This window comes from Ranitomeya variabilis, chromosome 1 (genome assembly GCF_051348905.1).
Source record: "Ranitomeya variabilis isolate aRanVar5 chromosome 1, aRanVar5.hap1, whole genome shotgun sequence".
In the NCBI taxonomy this organism is placed as follows: domain Eukaryota; kingdom Metazoa; phylum Chordata; class Amphibia; order Anura; family Dendrobatidae; genus Ranitomeya; species Ranitomeya variabilis.
The window spans coordinates 739,979,271-739,995,517 of record NC_135232.1 but is presented as its reverse complement, the minus strand read 5'-3'; the positions used below and the strand labels follow the sequence as shown (position 1 = coordinate 739,995,517).

At 49.7% G+C, this 16,247-nt stretch overlaps 1 protein-coding gene across 3 annotated transcripts in view; it reads left to right on the top strand.

Moving 5' to 3' along the window:
- Nucleotides 1–1,019: 1,019 nt before the first annotated feature.
- DYNC1H1 (dynein cytoplasmic 1 heavy chain 1) overlaps nucleotides 1,020–16,247 on the top strand; it is an 89,026-nt gene continuing 73,798 nt past the window's right edge. For 2 of the 3 annotated variants that reach the window (XM_077269188.1, XM_077269191.1), the window contains exons 1-9: nucleotides 1,020–1,315; nucleotides 2,611–2,698; nucleotides 2,799–2,972; nucleotides 3,113–3,368; nucleotides 3,827–4,013; nucleotides 4,100–4,371; nucleotides 4,710–4,937; nucleotides 5,422–6,498; nucleotides 6,577–6,756. In XM_077269188.1, coding sequence (XP_077125303.1) covers nucleotides 1,063–1,315; nucleotides 2,611–2,698; nucleotides 2,799–2,972; nucleotides 3,113–3,368; nucleotides 3,827–4,013; nucleotides 4,100–4,371; nucleotides 4,710–4,937; nucleotides 5,422–6,498; nucleotides 6,577–6,756 — 2,715 coding nt within the window. In that variant the 5' untranslated portion in view covers nucleotides 1,020–1,062. The remainder of the gene's footprint in view (nucleotides 1,316–2,610; nucleotides 2,699–2,798; nucleotides 2,973–3,112; nucleotides 3,369–3,826; nucleotides 4,014–4,099; nucleotides 4,372–4,709; nucleotides 4,938–5,421; nucleotides 6,499–6,576; nucleotides 6,757–16,247) is intronic. The other variant, XM_077269179.1, reaches the window with a different exon arrangement.

Here is a 16,247-nt window from a genome sequence, read left to right as displayed (position 1 = left end):
GAATCAGGATGAATCATTGAAGCTGGGGATGGATCAGTGAGGATAAATCAGTGAGGCTGGAGATGGATTAGTGAGGATGAATCTGTGAAGCTTGGTATATATCAGTGAGGATGAATCAGTGAGGCTGGAGATGGAACAGTGAGGATGAATCAGTGAAGCTGGGGATGGATCAGTGAGGATGAATCAGTGAGGATAAATCAGTGAGGCTGGAGATGGATTAGTGAGTATGAATCAGTTAAGCTTGGGATGTACCAGTGAGGCTGGAGATGGATCAGTGAGAATGAATCAGTGAAGCTCGGGATGGATCAGTGAGGATGAATCAGTGAGGCTAGGGATTACTCGGTGAGACTGCATGGATCAGTGAGGATGAGACTGGATGGATCAATGAGGCTGGAGATGGATGTCTGGATAATTGAGGCTAGGGATTGATCAGTGAGGCTGCGGGTTAATCAGTGAGACTGGATGGATCAGTCAGGCTGGGGTTGGATCAGTGAGGCTGGGGATGGATGGAGCAGTGAGGCTGGGGATGGATCAGTGAATCTGAGGATGGATCAGCGAGGCTGGGGATTACTCAGTGAGACTGGATGGATCAGTGACGCTGGGGATGTATCAGTGAGGATGAACTGGATGGATCAATGAGGCTGGAGATAGATGTCTCATGTCTGGATCAGTGAGGCTGGGAGTTAATCAGAGAGACTGGATGGATCAGTCAAGCTAGGTTGGATCAATGAGGATGGGGATAGGTGGATCCGTGTGAGCATCTTTTTCATGCAGAGAAAAGCGCCATGTAATGCTGCGGTTCCCACCCTGTCTAAACTCCGCGCGGTGCTTCCTGGGAATTATAGTTCTCGTCATTCGCAGACACTAATCAGTGCGGCGAATTGGACTTCAGTTCCCATAAACCCCCGCGCCTCTCCCCGCCTCGTAAAGACGACTCCTCCCCCTGTTGTGTGGCGGATCTACGCCTCAGCCTCTCCCAGTCCCTGTCACTCTGTTCCCGGCTGTGGTGCAGAGACACCGCACAGTGGAGGTGCAGAGACACCGCACAGTGGAGCTGCAGACATGACGGACACGGCCGGCGGGGATGACGGCCCCGGTAACCTGGAGGTATCGGTGGCGGTGCAGAACGTGGCGGACACCTCGGTGCTGCAGAAACACATCAGGAAGCTTGTGCCGCTGCTGCTGGAGGATGGCGGAGACGCCCCGGCCGCACTGGAGGCTGCGCTGGAGGAGAAGAGCGCCCTGGAACAGATGAGGAAATTCCTGTCAGACCCGCAAATTCACACCGTCCTGGTGGAGAGGACGACGCTGAAAGGTGAGGCCGCTGTCACAGTGAGCAGCAGAGCTTCTGCACAACGCCCCCGGCCGGATTGCTCCAGCACTACACCGGCCGTCACAGCGCCACCTGCCGGATCGCTGCCCGCAGTACACCGGCCGTCACAGCGCCACCTGCCGGATCGCTGCCCGCAGTACACCGGCCGTCACAGCGCCACCTGCCGGATCGCTGCCCGCACTACACCGGCCGTCACAGCTCCACCTGCCGGATCGCTGCCCGCAGTACACCGGCCGTCACAGCGCCACCTGCCGGATCGCTGCCCGCACTACACCGGCCGTCACAGCTCCACCTGCCGGATCGCTGCCCGCAGTACACCGGCCATCACAGCGCCACCTGCCGGATCGCTGCCCGCACTACACCGGCCGTCACAGCTCCACCTGCCGGATCGCTGCCCGCACTACACCGGCCGTCACAGCGCCACCTGCCGGATCGCTGCCCGCACTACACCGGCCGTCACAGGTCCACCTGCCGGATCGCTGCCGTACTACACCGGCCGTCACAGGTCCACCTGCCGGATCGCTGCCGTACTACACCGGCCGTCACAGCTCCACCTGCGCGCACGCCACCTGCCGGACCGCTGCGCGCACGCCACCTGCCGGACCGCTGCGCGCACGCCACCTGCCGGACCGCTGCGCGCACGCCACCTGCCGGACCGCTGCGCGCACGCCACCTGCCGGACCGCTGCGCGCACGCCACCTGCCGGACCGCTGCGCGCACGCCACCTGCCGGACCGCTGCGCGCACGCCACCTGCCGGACCGCTGCGCGCACGCCACCTGCCGGACCGCTGCGCGCACGCCACCTGCCGGACCGCTGCGCGCACGCCACCTGCCGGACCGCTGCGCGCACGCCACCTGCCGGACCGCTGCGCGCACGCCACCTGCCGGACCGCTGCGCGCACGCCACCTGCCGGACCGCTGCGCGCACGCCACCTGCCGGACCGCTGCGCGCACGCCACCTGCCGGACCGCTGCGCGCACGCCACCTGCCGGACCGCTGCGCGCACGCCACCTGCCGGACCGCTGCGCGCACTGAGCCCCATCTGATAGAACTTCATTTATAGTGCGAACCTCAGAGTCCACAGTGCGACATGGTGGCTGTAGTGCATCTGCAATGTTGCAGAAAACTGTGCCAATATGGTGAGGCTGCTGCGGCATGATTGACAGCTCCGGAACTGAAGCCCTCGAGATCCCGGGGCGCTCGTAATGTGGCTCTGGTCTCGATGCGCCATCCTCCGTTACAAGCTCATCTGCTTTTCTGTTTGCCTTTCTCTGCAGAGGATGTTGGTGACGAAGGAGAAGAGGAGCGAGAATTTATCTCCTACAAACTGAACATCGACATCCACTACGGACTGAAGTCCAACAGGTAACACAGTGGAGCGGACTGTGCCCGGCATGGGCGACCGTGGCGCGGGTTCACCAGCTTGTGCACAGGTCATGTGTTTGACGGTTATTCTGTTCTCCAGCCTGGCCTTCATTAAGAGGACGCCCGTCATAGACGCCGACAAACCCATCTCTAACCAACTGCGGGTTCTGACGCTCAGCGAGGATTCCCCCTATGAAACGCTGCACTCCTTCATCAGCAACGCTGTCGCCCCTTTCTTCAAGTCCTACATCCGTGAATCTGGCAAAGCGGACAGGTGAGAGGCTACCAAGTTCAAACACGTGGCTGTCATTAACCTGGCGATCACACGATGGACCTGGTAATTTTTGGGGGTGTAGTTGGTGCCCACTTATCAAGTAGTCGTAATGATTCAATTTGTGATATCTTTGTCTTCAGAGATGGTGACAAGATGGCTCCCTCTGTGGAAAAGAAGATTGCGGAGCTGGAGATGGGACTTCTACATCTGCAGCAGAACATCGAGATCCCCGAGATCAGTCTGATGATCCACCCGAACATCATCAACGTGGCCAAGCAGTGCTACGAGCGGAGCGAGAAGCCGAAGGTCACAGACTTTGGAGACAAGGTGGAGGACCCCACCTTCCTCAACCAGCTGCAGTCCGGTGTCAACCGCTGGATACGAGAAATACAAAAGGTATATAGTACAGTGACTGCACCAGCAGAATCGTGAGTGCAGCTCTGGGGTATAATACAGGATGTAACTCAGGATCAGTAATGTATGTACACAGTGACTGCACCAGCAGAATAGTGAGTGCAGCTCTGGGGTATAATACAGGATGTAACTCGGGATCAGTAATGTATGTACACAGTGACTGCACCAGCAGAATAGTGAGTGGAGCTCTGGAGTATAATAGAGGATGTAACTCCGGATCAGTAATGTAATGTATGTACACAGTGACTGCATCAGCAGAATAGTGAGTGCAGCTCTGGAGTATAATACAGGATGTAACTCAGGATCAGTAATGTATCTACACAGTGACTGCATCAGCAGGATAGTGAGTGCAGCTCTGGAAGTATAATACAGGATTAGTGATGCCAGGTTTATGTGGATTGATTTCTAACTTTGCACTAAATTTAGTTTTTATTTTGCAGGTGACAAAACTTGATCGCGATCCAGCTTCTGGAACCGCTTTGCAAGAAATCAGTTTCTGGCTGAACCTGGAGAGGGCGCTGTACCGCATTCAAGAGAAACGCGAGAGCTCGGAGGTTCTCCTGACTCTGGACATCCTGAAGCACGGAAAGCGTTTTCATGCTACTGTCAGCTTTGACACGGATACAGGTAATGCTCGCACCGCTCCTCTCTGGCCCCTGAATGATGGACAGTTCCTTCTTAAAGCCACAATTAACCCTTTTTATTCCCCTTAGGCCTGAAACAAGCCCTGGAAACGGTGAACGACTACAACCCTCTCATGAAGGACTTTCCTTTGAACGACTTGCTGTCCGCCACTGAGCTGGACAAAATCCGCCAGGCTCTGGTCGCCATTTTCACTCACCTCCGAAAAATCAGGAACACGAAGTACCCAATTCTGAGGGCGCTGAGGCTGGTGGAGGCCATATCCAGGGACCTCAGCTCTCAGCTCCTGAAAGTCCTGGGGACAAGAAAGCTTATGCACGTGGCCTACGAAGAGTTTGAGAAGGTACGACACCTTTTATATGTTCGGTATCTCTAGTAAGGAAAGCTTCTCTATTGTTCTCTGGTGTCAGCTATTTTATTCAATGACTGTTTCCTTCAATAGGATATCAGATGGAATGTCAGTAAATGGCTGTATGACGCCAAAGAACATGGTTCTATTTTAAAAATGGCGACCATCAGCTGCTTCTAGTATTCAAGTCTCATGGGCCTGTGCTGCAATACCAGGCGCAGCCTATAGACAAGAGGGGCACTGTCTCTGAATTAAGGCAGCCATGTTTTTCTATTGCTGAATTTTTAGACTCCTTTTGAAATTATACACACTTAATTCTTTTTCTTCCTCAGGTCATGGTCACCTGTTTTGAAGTTTTCCAAACTTGGGACGACGAGTACGAGAAACTTCAAGTTCTTCTGAGAGATATCGTAAAGCGGAAACGAGAGGAAAACCTAAAAATGGTTTGGAGGATAAATCCGGCTCACAGGAAGCTGCAGTCCCGGCTGGACCAGATGCGGAAGTTCAGGCGTCAACATGAGCAGCTGAGGGCAGTCATTGTCCGGGTGCTGAGACCACAGGTACGACCTTACCTGACAGCTCTGATCACGTAGAGTGGGTGATAATGCGCTGATTTGTAAGGGGCCGACTACTAGGACCCCCATGATCCTAAGAACGGAGGTGGGAATCTAATGGATCACTCCTGTGTGGCCTGCATCCCAATCTAGTGTGGCACCACATCAGCCACGCTTTACCAATCACCAAGGTACCACCTACCCTTTAGATAAGTGATCATTGGGACCCCTGCAAATTCCTAGATACCAAGGTTCTTGCATGTCCCTGTGTGACTGGAGTGCTAATGCACATGCTGGACCACCGCTCCGTTCACTTTTATGGGGCTGACAGAAATGGTGGTTAGAGAGATCATTGAGCATGCACAACACCGTGCCCTTGGGTCGGTGGATGATTATTGTAATTATGGAGACTGACCATTTGGCCACGCCAGACAATTTGACCCCATCTGCATGTACCAGGCTTCTAACGCCCCCATGTCTCCGGTTTTAGGTGACCGCTGTTGCGCAGCAGAACCAGGGGGACGTCCCGGAGCCTCAGGACATGAAGGTGGCAGAGGTCCTCTTTGATGCTGCAGATGCCAATGCCATTGAGGAAGTAAATCTCGCTTATGAGAACGTGAAGGAAGTGGATGGTTTGGATGTTTCTAAGGAAGGCACTGAGGCTTGGGAGGCTGCACTAAAGAGGTACGATGAAAGAATCGACAGGGTGGAAACCAGGATCACCGCCCGTCTCCGGGATCAGCTCGGCACAGCAAAGAATGCCAACGAGATGTTCAGGATCTTTTCCCGATTCAATGCCCTCTTCGTCCGACCTCACATCAGAGGAGCCATCCGAGAGTATCAGACTCAGCTCATCCAGCGGGTAAAAGACGACATCGAGTCCCTTCATGACAAATTCAAGGTTCAGTACCCTCAAAGTCAAGCCTGCAAAATGAGTCACGCCCGGGACCTCCCACCGGTGTCTGGCTCCATTATCTGGGCCAAACAGATTGACCGTCAGCTGACTGCTTACATGAAACGGGTGGAAGATGTCCTTGGCAAAGGGTGGGAAAACCACGTAGAAGGACAGAAGCTGAAGCAAGATGGAGACAGCTTCCGAATGAAGCTCAATACCCAAGAGATCTTTGACGACTGGGCGAGGAAAGTTCAACAGCGCAACCTTGGGGTGGCAGGGCGCATCTTCGCAATTGAAAGCACCCGCGCCAGGGGAAGGACTGGTAATGTGCTGAAGCTGAAGGTTAACTTCCTGCCGGAAATCATAACCCTGTCCAAAGAGGTCCGCAATCTGAAGTGGCTCGGCTTTCGTGTCCCATTGGCCATCGTCAACAAGGCCCATCAGGCGAACCAGTTGTATCCATTTGCCATCTCGCTCATCGAAAGCGTTCGAACGTATGAGCGAACATGTGAGAAGGTGGAAGAACGCAACAGTATCAGCTTGCTGGTTGCAGGTCTTAAGAAAGAAGTCCAGGCTCTGATCGCTGAGGGCATTGCACTGGTGTGGGAATCCTACAAGCTTGATCCTTATGTGCAGCGGTTGGCAGAGACTGTCTTCAACTTCCAAGAAAAGGTAGGGCCTTATCAGCCAGTCGTGTGTTCTTTCTTGTGTTTTTTTTTTTTTTTTTAATAATTATTATTCTTATCTCAGGTGGACGACCTCCTCATTATCGAAGAGAAAATTGACTTGGAAGTCCGATCTCTGGAAACTTGCATGTACGAGCACAAAACCTTCTCTGAGATCCTCAACAGAGTCCAGAAGGCTGTGGACGACTTGAATCTCCATTCTTATTCCAACCTTCCCATCTGGGTCAACAAACTTGATTTGGAGGTAATGATCATTGATGTACACTGCAGTCTCGCAGACCACCTGTGGAATGATGTGGCGCGGCTTGTTTGTTTGTTTTTGTTTTTTTAATTCGTTTATTAACCAAAACTGTGACAACATATACATATTTGTGCATCCAAGCCAGCATAAGAACACTTGTCAAGGTAATTACGAATGGACAACAAATTTGTGCATTATTATTCATACACTTTCAGTATTAGAAGTCCATATATATATATATATATATATATATATATATATATATATATATATATATATATATATATATATATATATATATATATATATATATAATTAAACCACTGGTCAAGTGAACAGAAAACATTGCATAACTTCATGTCGGCCTGGTAGCATGTATACAAAAAAGAGGGGGAAAAAAAAAGGGGGAAGTATTCTCCTTCCTCTCTCCTCTCCCGTTCATTATACAACCAATTAAAGGGGTTGTCCACTACTTTCAATTAACCCCCCAATGTATCCCCCCGGGGCCCCTAATGAATTGTGTAAATACCTTCCGTTGCCGTTTTCGCCTGTGAGCGGCACTATGCCGGCGGCTGAGTCCGGGTCACGTGACCCCCAGGCTGCAGCCGCCACTTATTTCCGCCGACGTCACGTCAATTTCCAGACTCTGGAAATTGATGTGACGTCAGCAGCAGGCGTGACCCAGCCTCACAGTCACTCATCAAGAGTGACTGGGCTGTGGGCGGGGCTAGTGGCCGCCTGTGGGGCTGTGCTGGGGGCGGGCGGGGCTAGGCAGGGATGATTGTGCGGGCGCTGGGGGTCTGCGGGCTGGGGCCGGGGCTCTGCGGGCCGGCGCTGGTATTTGCGTGCCGGGGCTCTGTGTGCCGGCATGTGCTGGGTCTGCTGCGGGGGGGGGGGGGGGTCTTTGGGGTGTGTGTGTCTGTCTCTGTGTGCAGGCATCGTCCGATGGGACTACAAGTCCCATCGGGCTCTGCCTGCTACAGTGACAGTGAGTGACACATTAGCTAATGATGGGACAGTAGTAGTCCCATCATCCGGCTAATGTGTTGAATGTAAAAAAAAACAAAAATAACACATGTGCATGCATGCATACATACATACCGGCTAATGTGTTGAATGTAAAAAAAAAAACAAAAAAAACACATGTACATGCATGCATGCATACATACACCATGTGACGTAATGACGTGACAACATGCAACATACGACATGCGCCATGCGACGCCATGCGGCGCCATGCGCCAATATACGACATGCGCCAATATACGACATGCGCCAAGCGACAATATACGACATGCGACAATATACGACATGCGACAATATACGACATGCGACAATATACGACATGCGACAATATACGACATGCGACAATATACGACATGCGACAATATACGACATGCGCCATCCGACAATATACGACATGCGCCATGCGACAATATACGACATGCGCCATGCTACAATATACGACATGCGCCATGCGACAATATACGACATGCGCCATGCGACAATATGCGCCATGCGACAATATACGACATGCGCCATGCGACAATATACGACATGCGCCATGCAACAATATACGACATGCGCCATGCGACAATATACGACATGCGCCATGCTACATGCAATGACATGCGACAACATGCCACATACAGTACGTACATACAGACATACAGTACATATAACATAGAGTACATACTCACCATCACTTGTCACCTTGATCCCTGAAGCCATTGTCATCTGTAAAAAATATTAAAATAATAAACAACCAATATACTCCCTGATCCGCAGAAATCCAATTAAAACGAGTGTCCCTCGACGATCTCCCGTGGAGAGCAGGAGCATCTGCTGATGCGACCACTCTCCAGGAGCTCCAGGAATACAATGATGGAAGGTATCCTTCCACAATGTATTTCTCACAATGTATTCCTACGCCCCTGTGAGAAAATAGTCCCTAGTCTCACTTTATGCCATTGCTGTTGAGAAATTTTCCCAGGCAGCAATTGCCATAAAGTGAGACTTTGTCCTAAGGTAACCTCTCAGTGATGCACTGCAGGAGCCATTGTCTCCTGTCAGTGTGTCACTGAGGGTCCTATAGAGCAGTGACATCACCCGATGTCACTGTTCTATAGGGGAGATCGTCGTGGGACACTCGTTATTAATTGGACTACGGCGGACAGGTAGTATACGGTTTATTATTTTATGTTTTTTTGCAGGCGCTGAAGTATGGTTAAATGAAGAATATTAAAATACTTTTACCCTTCGCCATGACAGCACCCACTGGAGAGATAGGGATCCGCCCCAAGGAACAGGAAACCTACAGAGACATAAAAGGGGGCGGTCCCCCTCTCCTCCTCAGTTTAGGTTTCCTGTTCCCAGGGGACAGGATCTCTGGATTCTTCGAACTACAGGCATACCTGGGCTACACGCATCCGCCTGTGCGGTGTCCGCGAGAACGGCAGGGGATGCAGTCCAGAAGCAGCGTCGGGGGAGATTCCGCTAGACGGCTCCCCCCTCGTCTGGCCGGCATATGGAACGCATGGTCCGGGAGGCTGCTCGATTCCACAGGCATTGCGGCAGATGTGCGGCCCTAAAAGGAGCTCCAAACGCGGACCGCCAGGTATGAGGTCCGAGTTCTGAGGCACAGGCACACCGCTCCATAGCGCAGGCCGGACAAAGATGGCGGCCGCGCGTGCGTGGTGGTGGGGAAAACATCCCCATACTGCCCCGGGGCCGGTGAGCACTTCCGGGTCACCCACACAGCGGTGAGGGAAAGCGCGGTTTCGCGCATGCGCAGTACACCGCTGTGGGGAGGGAAAAAAAAAAAAAAATTGATTGAGACCGGATCTTGGCCTATAAAAAGGGGGAAGTTGCAAACGCACAGGCGATGCAACATGTCGTCCCCAGGCAAGACTGTGGACCCAGCAGGTGAGCCAGCCAGCAGAAGGTCCTCAGATGCCAGCCACAGGAGTGAGACCAAGGATTCAAGATCCAGAAAGTCGCAGCCTCCTATTTCGGTACCGTACAGCTTCACTGGGTGAGTGTGATTTCCCCTCTGCCTATAAAGCTGACACCCTTTTCCACAAATGTCTTCTTCTCCCAGGCCAAAAAGAGACAGAAATCTAAGCACAAGCAATGTGCGTTATGTGACGAGCCTCTCCCAGATTCCCACCCCAAAAAACTCTGCAATCAGTGTATGGCGGAAACAATGCAGAGTCCATCTATGTCGGTCACAGATATACGGGCCATAATTAGAGAGGAGTTACAGGCCATCTCACAAGCCAGTACCCCCCCTAAAAAATCCGGGAAAGAAAAGGCTATATCCAGCTCTGAGTCCGAGGAGGAAGGCGTTATCCACTCAGACTCCTCGCAGGCGTCATCCTCTTCCTCAACACATTCCGACATTGAGGGTCGAGCTTGTTTTCCTCTTGATGGGGTGGACAACCTAGTAAAGTCCATCAGGAATACTATAGGTTGTGAGGATACAAAAGACGACCAAACTGCACAAGACATCATGTTTGCAGGGTTGGCGGAGAGGAAGAGAAGAGCATTCCCAGTAATTCTGGCGGTTAAGGCTCTGATAAAGAGGGAGTGGGAGAAACAGGACCAGAGAGGTTTTCTCCCGTCAGCCTCCAAAAGGAAGTACCCCTTTAATGATGAGGAGTTAATTTCATGGACTAAAATCCCTAAGGTGGACGCTGCAGTTGCCTCCACCTCAAAACAGTCAGCCCTACCAGTCGAGGATGCGGGCCTACTTTCTGATCCTCTAGATCGGAAGGCAGAATCGTCACTGAAACGATCATGGGAGGCTTCCACGGGCATATTTAAGCCATCAATTGCCAGCACGTGCACAGCTAGATCCATGCTTGTGTGGATTGATCAGCTGGATCAACAAATCGAACAGGGGGTCTCCAGACAAAAATTGCGGGATGCGATACCACTAATTAGAGGTGCAGCAGCATTCATGGCCGATGCTTCAGCTGACTCTCTTCGCCTTGCAGCAAGGTCAGCCGGTCTAATTAATAATGCCAGACGTGCGTTATGGATGAAGAGCTGGAAGGGGGATACGCAGTCAAAGGCTAAGATCTGCGCTATTCCGTGTGAGGGTGAGTTTTTGTTTGGGAAAGCATTAGACGAGATCCTCAAAAAAGCAAAAGAGAGGAAAAAAGCCTTCCCTGACCCCTCAATTCCTTTCTATAGGAAGACCTTTAGGAAGAGGCCGTTCGGGAAAAGAACACAAAATGAAAGATCGTCACGATGGGCCACAAGAGAGGGAAAACAGGGTGGCACTATGTTCAAAGGCCCCCCCTTCCGTAGAGACAACAAATTCTGAAACACCAGACACCCCAGTAGGGGGCAGGTTAAAATTTTTCTTTCCCCAATGGCGAAAAATCACGTCAAGTTCCTGGGTGCTAAATATTATTAAGGAAGGAATGAAAATAGAATTCCTCCAAATTCCCCATGATTCCTTTATTTTAACAGCCCTTTCCTCACCAGTGCAACAGAAGGCCCTTGAGCTAGAAATTAGAAGTCTTATAGTTAAAAATGTTTTAGTTAGGGTGCCAAAGGGACAAGAGGGTAAAGGGTTCTACTCTCCGTTATTTTTAATCCCTAAACCCGATGGTTCATTTCGAACAATTATAAATCTTAAAAAACTCAATACGTTTATTAAAAATTATACGTTTAAAATGGAGTCTATTAGATCGGCCATTAAGCTCCTTTTTCCAAATTGTAGAATGGGCGGCATTGATTTAAAAGATGCCTACTACCATCTCCCTATCCATAGTAGGTATCAAAAATACTTAAGAGTGGCAGTAACTCTTGAGGGGGAGATTCATCATTTCCAGTATACAGCCATGCCCTTCGGTCTCTCCACGGCACCCAGGATCTTCACGAAGGTAATGTTAGAAGTAATGGCCTACCTTCGCCAGAGAGACACATTAATCATTCCCTACTTAGATGATTTTTTAGTTGTAGGAAATTCATCCCTTCAGTGTGCGGAACGATTAGCTGACACTGTCTCGTCCTTAGAAAGCCTGGGCTGGATCGTCAACTATAAAAAAATCCAGACTCACCCCACTTTCCCTTCAGACATTTTTGGGATTTAGTCTAGATTCCATAAAGCAAAAATGTCTACTTCCCCAAGAAAAAATATCTCTTATAGAGGGTAAAGTTGTGGCGGCCATTCACAAACCTCAAATGTCCCTGAGAGCAGGAATGTCCTTGCTAGGATCCCTCTCCTCCTGTACTCCAGCCGTTCAGTGGGCACAACTTCATACCCGAACATTACAACATCAGATACTTCGGGAACAGAGAAAATTTCTGGGGCACCTTGAATCGAAAATAACTTTATCCGAGAAAGTCTTATCCTCCTTAGAATGGTGGCTAAATAAAGACAACCTAGCGGGGGGTGTCCCTTGGGTAATATCACCATCCCACACGATAACTACGGACGCTAGTCCCCACGGGTGGGGCGCACACATGGGAGATAAATTCTGCCAGGGAACCTGGGATAAGAATGAAGATTTATATTCATCAAACCTAAAAGAATTAAATGCGGTAAACTATGCACTGCGTCAGTTTCTCCCACAGCTACGAGGAAGCCACGTCCAAATCTGTTCAGACAACACTACGACAGTGGCGTATTTAAACAAACAAGGCGGCACAAGATCAGACGCTCTAATGTCTTCCGCAAACAGTACCTTAATCCTGGCCGAAAAGCATCTGTTGTCCCTCTCGGCAGTCCACATCAAAGGAGAGGACAATCAACAAGCGGACTTCCTAAGTCGACACACTCTTCATCAAGGAGAATGGTGTCTCAATCCTTACATTTTCCACAAGATAACATTGTTATGGGGCAAACCCCAAATAGACCTGTTCGCTACAAAACAAAACAAACAAGTCCACAAATTCGCATCTCGGTCCCGTGCAGATCACCCGGACATTCTAGATGCTCTTCAAACACCATGGCAATTCAAGCTGGCGTATGCTTTCCCTCCGATAATTCTGCTTCCACAAGTAATACGGAAAATCAGGGAAGAGCAGGCCAGGATAATACTAATAGCGCCATTCTGGCCCAAGAGACCATGGTTCTCGTGCCTGCGGTCGATGTCGGTGACGGATCCTTGGGTCCTTCCCTCAATCCCAAACCTTCTCTCCCAGGGACCTTTCTTCCACCCTCAGGTGGACAGCCTCCACCTGACGGCCTGGAATTTGAAAGGCAGATATTAAATTCCAGGGGGTTTTCAAAGGGCCTAATTGATACACTCCTGCTTAGCAGGAAACCATCTACAACAAAAATTTACACCAAAGTATGGAAGAAGTTTCTTCAGTTCCATACTAGTTCAAACCCCTCTGAAGTCCCAATAAAATCTGTACTAGAATTTCTGCAGAAAGGGAAAGAGTTGGGTCTGTCAGTTAACACACTAAAGGTCCAGGTGTCCGCTCTGGGTGCCCTCTATGGCCATAATATTGCTGGTAATAAATGGGTATCCCGCTTCATCACGGCCTGTGAACGAGTTACTCCTATCCACATACCTAGAGTAGCTCCGTGGGATCTAAACCTAGTCTTAGACTCTCTAACAGAATCTCCGTTTGAGCCTATAGACACAGCATCTTTAAAACACTTGTCGTTAAAAACAGCCTTCTTAGTAGCCTTAACATCGGCTAGAAGAGTCAGCAACATTCAGGCCTTGTCGATAGATCAACCTTACCTTCTCACATTTCATGACAGACTAATCTTAAAACCGGACCCCCTATACCTTCCTAAGGTAGCAGGGAAGTTCCACAGGTCACAGGAGATACATCTTCCTACTTTCTTTAAAGACCCCTCTACTCCTGAAGAACAAAAATTCCATACTCTAGACGTCAGGAGAGTAGTTTTGCAATATATTGAGAAAACTAGTAGTTGGAGGCAGAGTAGGGCTCTGTTCATATCCTTCCAGGGCAAAAAGAAAGGATATGGAGTCACAAGAGCAACATTATCCAGGTGGATAAGAGACGCTATCCGGTTGGCCTATTCCATGAAAAATGAAGAACCTCCGGAGGGCATCAAAGCACACTCCACCAGAGCCATGGCTTCTTCCTGGGCCGAAAAAGGGAACGTGCCAATCGAAGATATATGTAAGGCTGCAACTTGGTTGGCTCCTTCCACTTTCTATAATCACTACAGGCTCGACCTGTCTTCCGACTCTGACCTACACTTTGGCAGGACTATCCTCAGCACGGTGGCCCCCCCCTAGGTGTTGGTCTCTGGAAATCTCTCCAGTGGGTGCTGTCATGGCGAAGGGTAAATAGCCGGATTACTTACGGTAATGCTCTTTTAATGAGTCCATGACAGCACCCAGTCACATCCCTCCCTAATAAAAGCCAATGTAATTACTTCTATGAAGTTTATATTCTGATGATACATTGTGGTGATTGACTAACACTGGCGGTCCTCCGGGTACTCTGAAATTAAACTGAGGAGGAGAGGGGGACCGCCCCCTTTTATGTCTCTGTAGGTTTCCTGTTCCTTGGGGCGGATCCCTATCTCTCCAGTGGGTGCTGTCATGGACTCATTAAAAGAGCATTACCGTAAGTAATCCGGCTATTTTTCCTAATGTGTGTTTTATTAACCCTTTATTAGTATTGGATTACTAATGGATAGGCGTCTTATTGACGCCTCTCCGTTATTAACCTGGCTTAATGTCACCTTACAATAGCAAGGTGACATTAACCCCTTATTACCCCATATCCCACCGCTACACGGGAGTGGGAAGAGAGGGGCTAAGTGCCGGAATTGGCGCAGTTTACAGATGCGCCATTTCCGGGGCGGCTGCGGACTGGTATTTGTAGCCGGGGGGGGGGGGGCAATATCCATGGCCCCTCTCTAGGCTATGAATATCAGCCCGCAGCTGTCTGCGTAGCCTTTCTGGCTATAAAATATAGGGGGACCCCACGTTATTTTTTTGGGGGTCCCCCTATTTTAATAGCCGGTAAAGGCTACGCGGGCTGATATTCATAGCAGGCTACAAATATTGCCCCCCGGCCGTCAGCTTTCCCCCTCTGGTGCAGAAAATTGCGCGGGAGCCCACGCTGTTTTTTTCCGTTCTTTAATTAAATTAAACGCTCATAAAGGCCTCTTTCACCCTTGTCGGTACGGGTCCGTCACTATGCGTCGGGGCTACGTACTGACGCACGTTGTGAAATTTGTGCACGTCGTGGGCAGCGGATGCAGTTTTTCAACGCATCTGCTGCCCATTCTGAAGTCCGGGGAGGAGGGGGCGTAGTTTTGGCCGCGCATGCACGGACGAAAATGGCGGACTAGACGCACAAAAAAAGTTACATGTAATTTTTTTTTGTGCTGGCGGTGCGCCAAAACACGGCGCAACCGTCGCATGATGGTTGCGACGTGTGGCACTGCGTTGCAATGCGTCGCTAATAAAAGTCTATGAAGAAAAAACGCATCCTGCGGGCAACTTTGCAGGATGCGTTTTTTCTCCACAACGACGCATTGCGACGTGCAGTGCACGACGCTAGTGTGAAAGTAGCCTTAGAAACATCGGCCTTTCTATTATATAGCTATGGATATATCGATCTATAGATATATTTATAGATAGATATATCTCTAGATACATAGATGTATCTATCCATATATTTGGCTGCTTTCACACATCAGGTTTTTGCCGTGAGGCACAATCCGGGGAGTTTTGAAAAAAATTAATCATTTTTTTTCCGCCGGATCCGTTTTTTTCTCATAGTTGTATTAGCGCCGGATTGCGCCTGATGGCCACACGTTTCATCCGTTTTTTGCCGGATTCGTCAAAAAAGCTGTTTCCGCCGGACGGAAAACACAAACACATACAGAGAAACGTTTTTGCTGTCCTGCGAAAAAGCGCACAGCGACGGATCCGGCAAAAAACGTATGAAACTGACATGTGAAATGATGAATCCGACCTCTGAACCTGTTTTTTCATGCATGTTTCCTTTCAAATCATGCACATTTTCTGTTTATTTATTTCCAAAAACTGCATCAAAACCACGCAAAAACAGCATCAAAAACTGCATCAAAACCTGCTGCAGTTTTTGGTGCGGTTTTGATGCAGTTCTTGGTGCCGTTTTGATGTAGGTTTTGGTGCAGTGTTGATGCAATTTTGGTGCGGTTTTTATGCAGTTTTTGTGCAGTTTTTTTGCACGGTTTTGATGCATTTTTTAAATTCGCTTTTGGTGCGGTTTTTGCGTGGTTTTTATGCGTTTTGGTGCGTTTTTGAAAGCTAAATAATTATGTATTATTGAACAAAAAAAAAAGATTTGTGATGTTATTATTGTCCAACCTCCTCTTTTACATTTGTCCAACCCACACTCCATTACACACACAGATAGACAGATAGATGAAATGGATAGACAGATCTACATATAGATAGATCTATAGATGCATACATCTATCTATAGATATATCTGGATAGATATATCTATTGATGGATGTATGGATACTGTAGGGTGTGTGTCCACTGTCC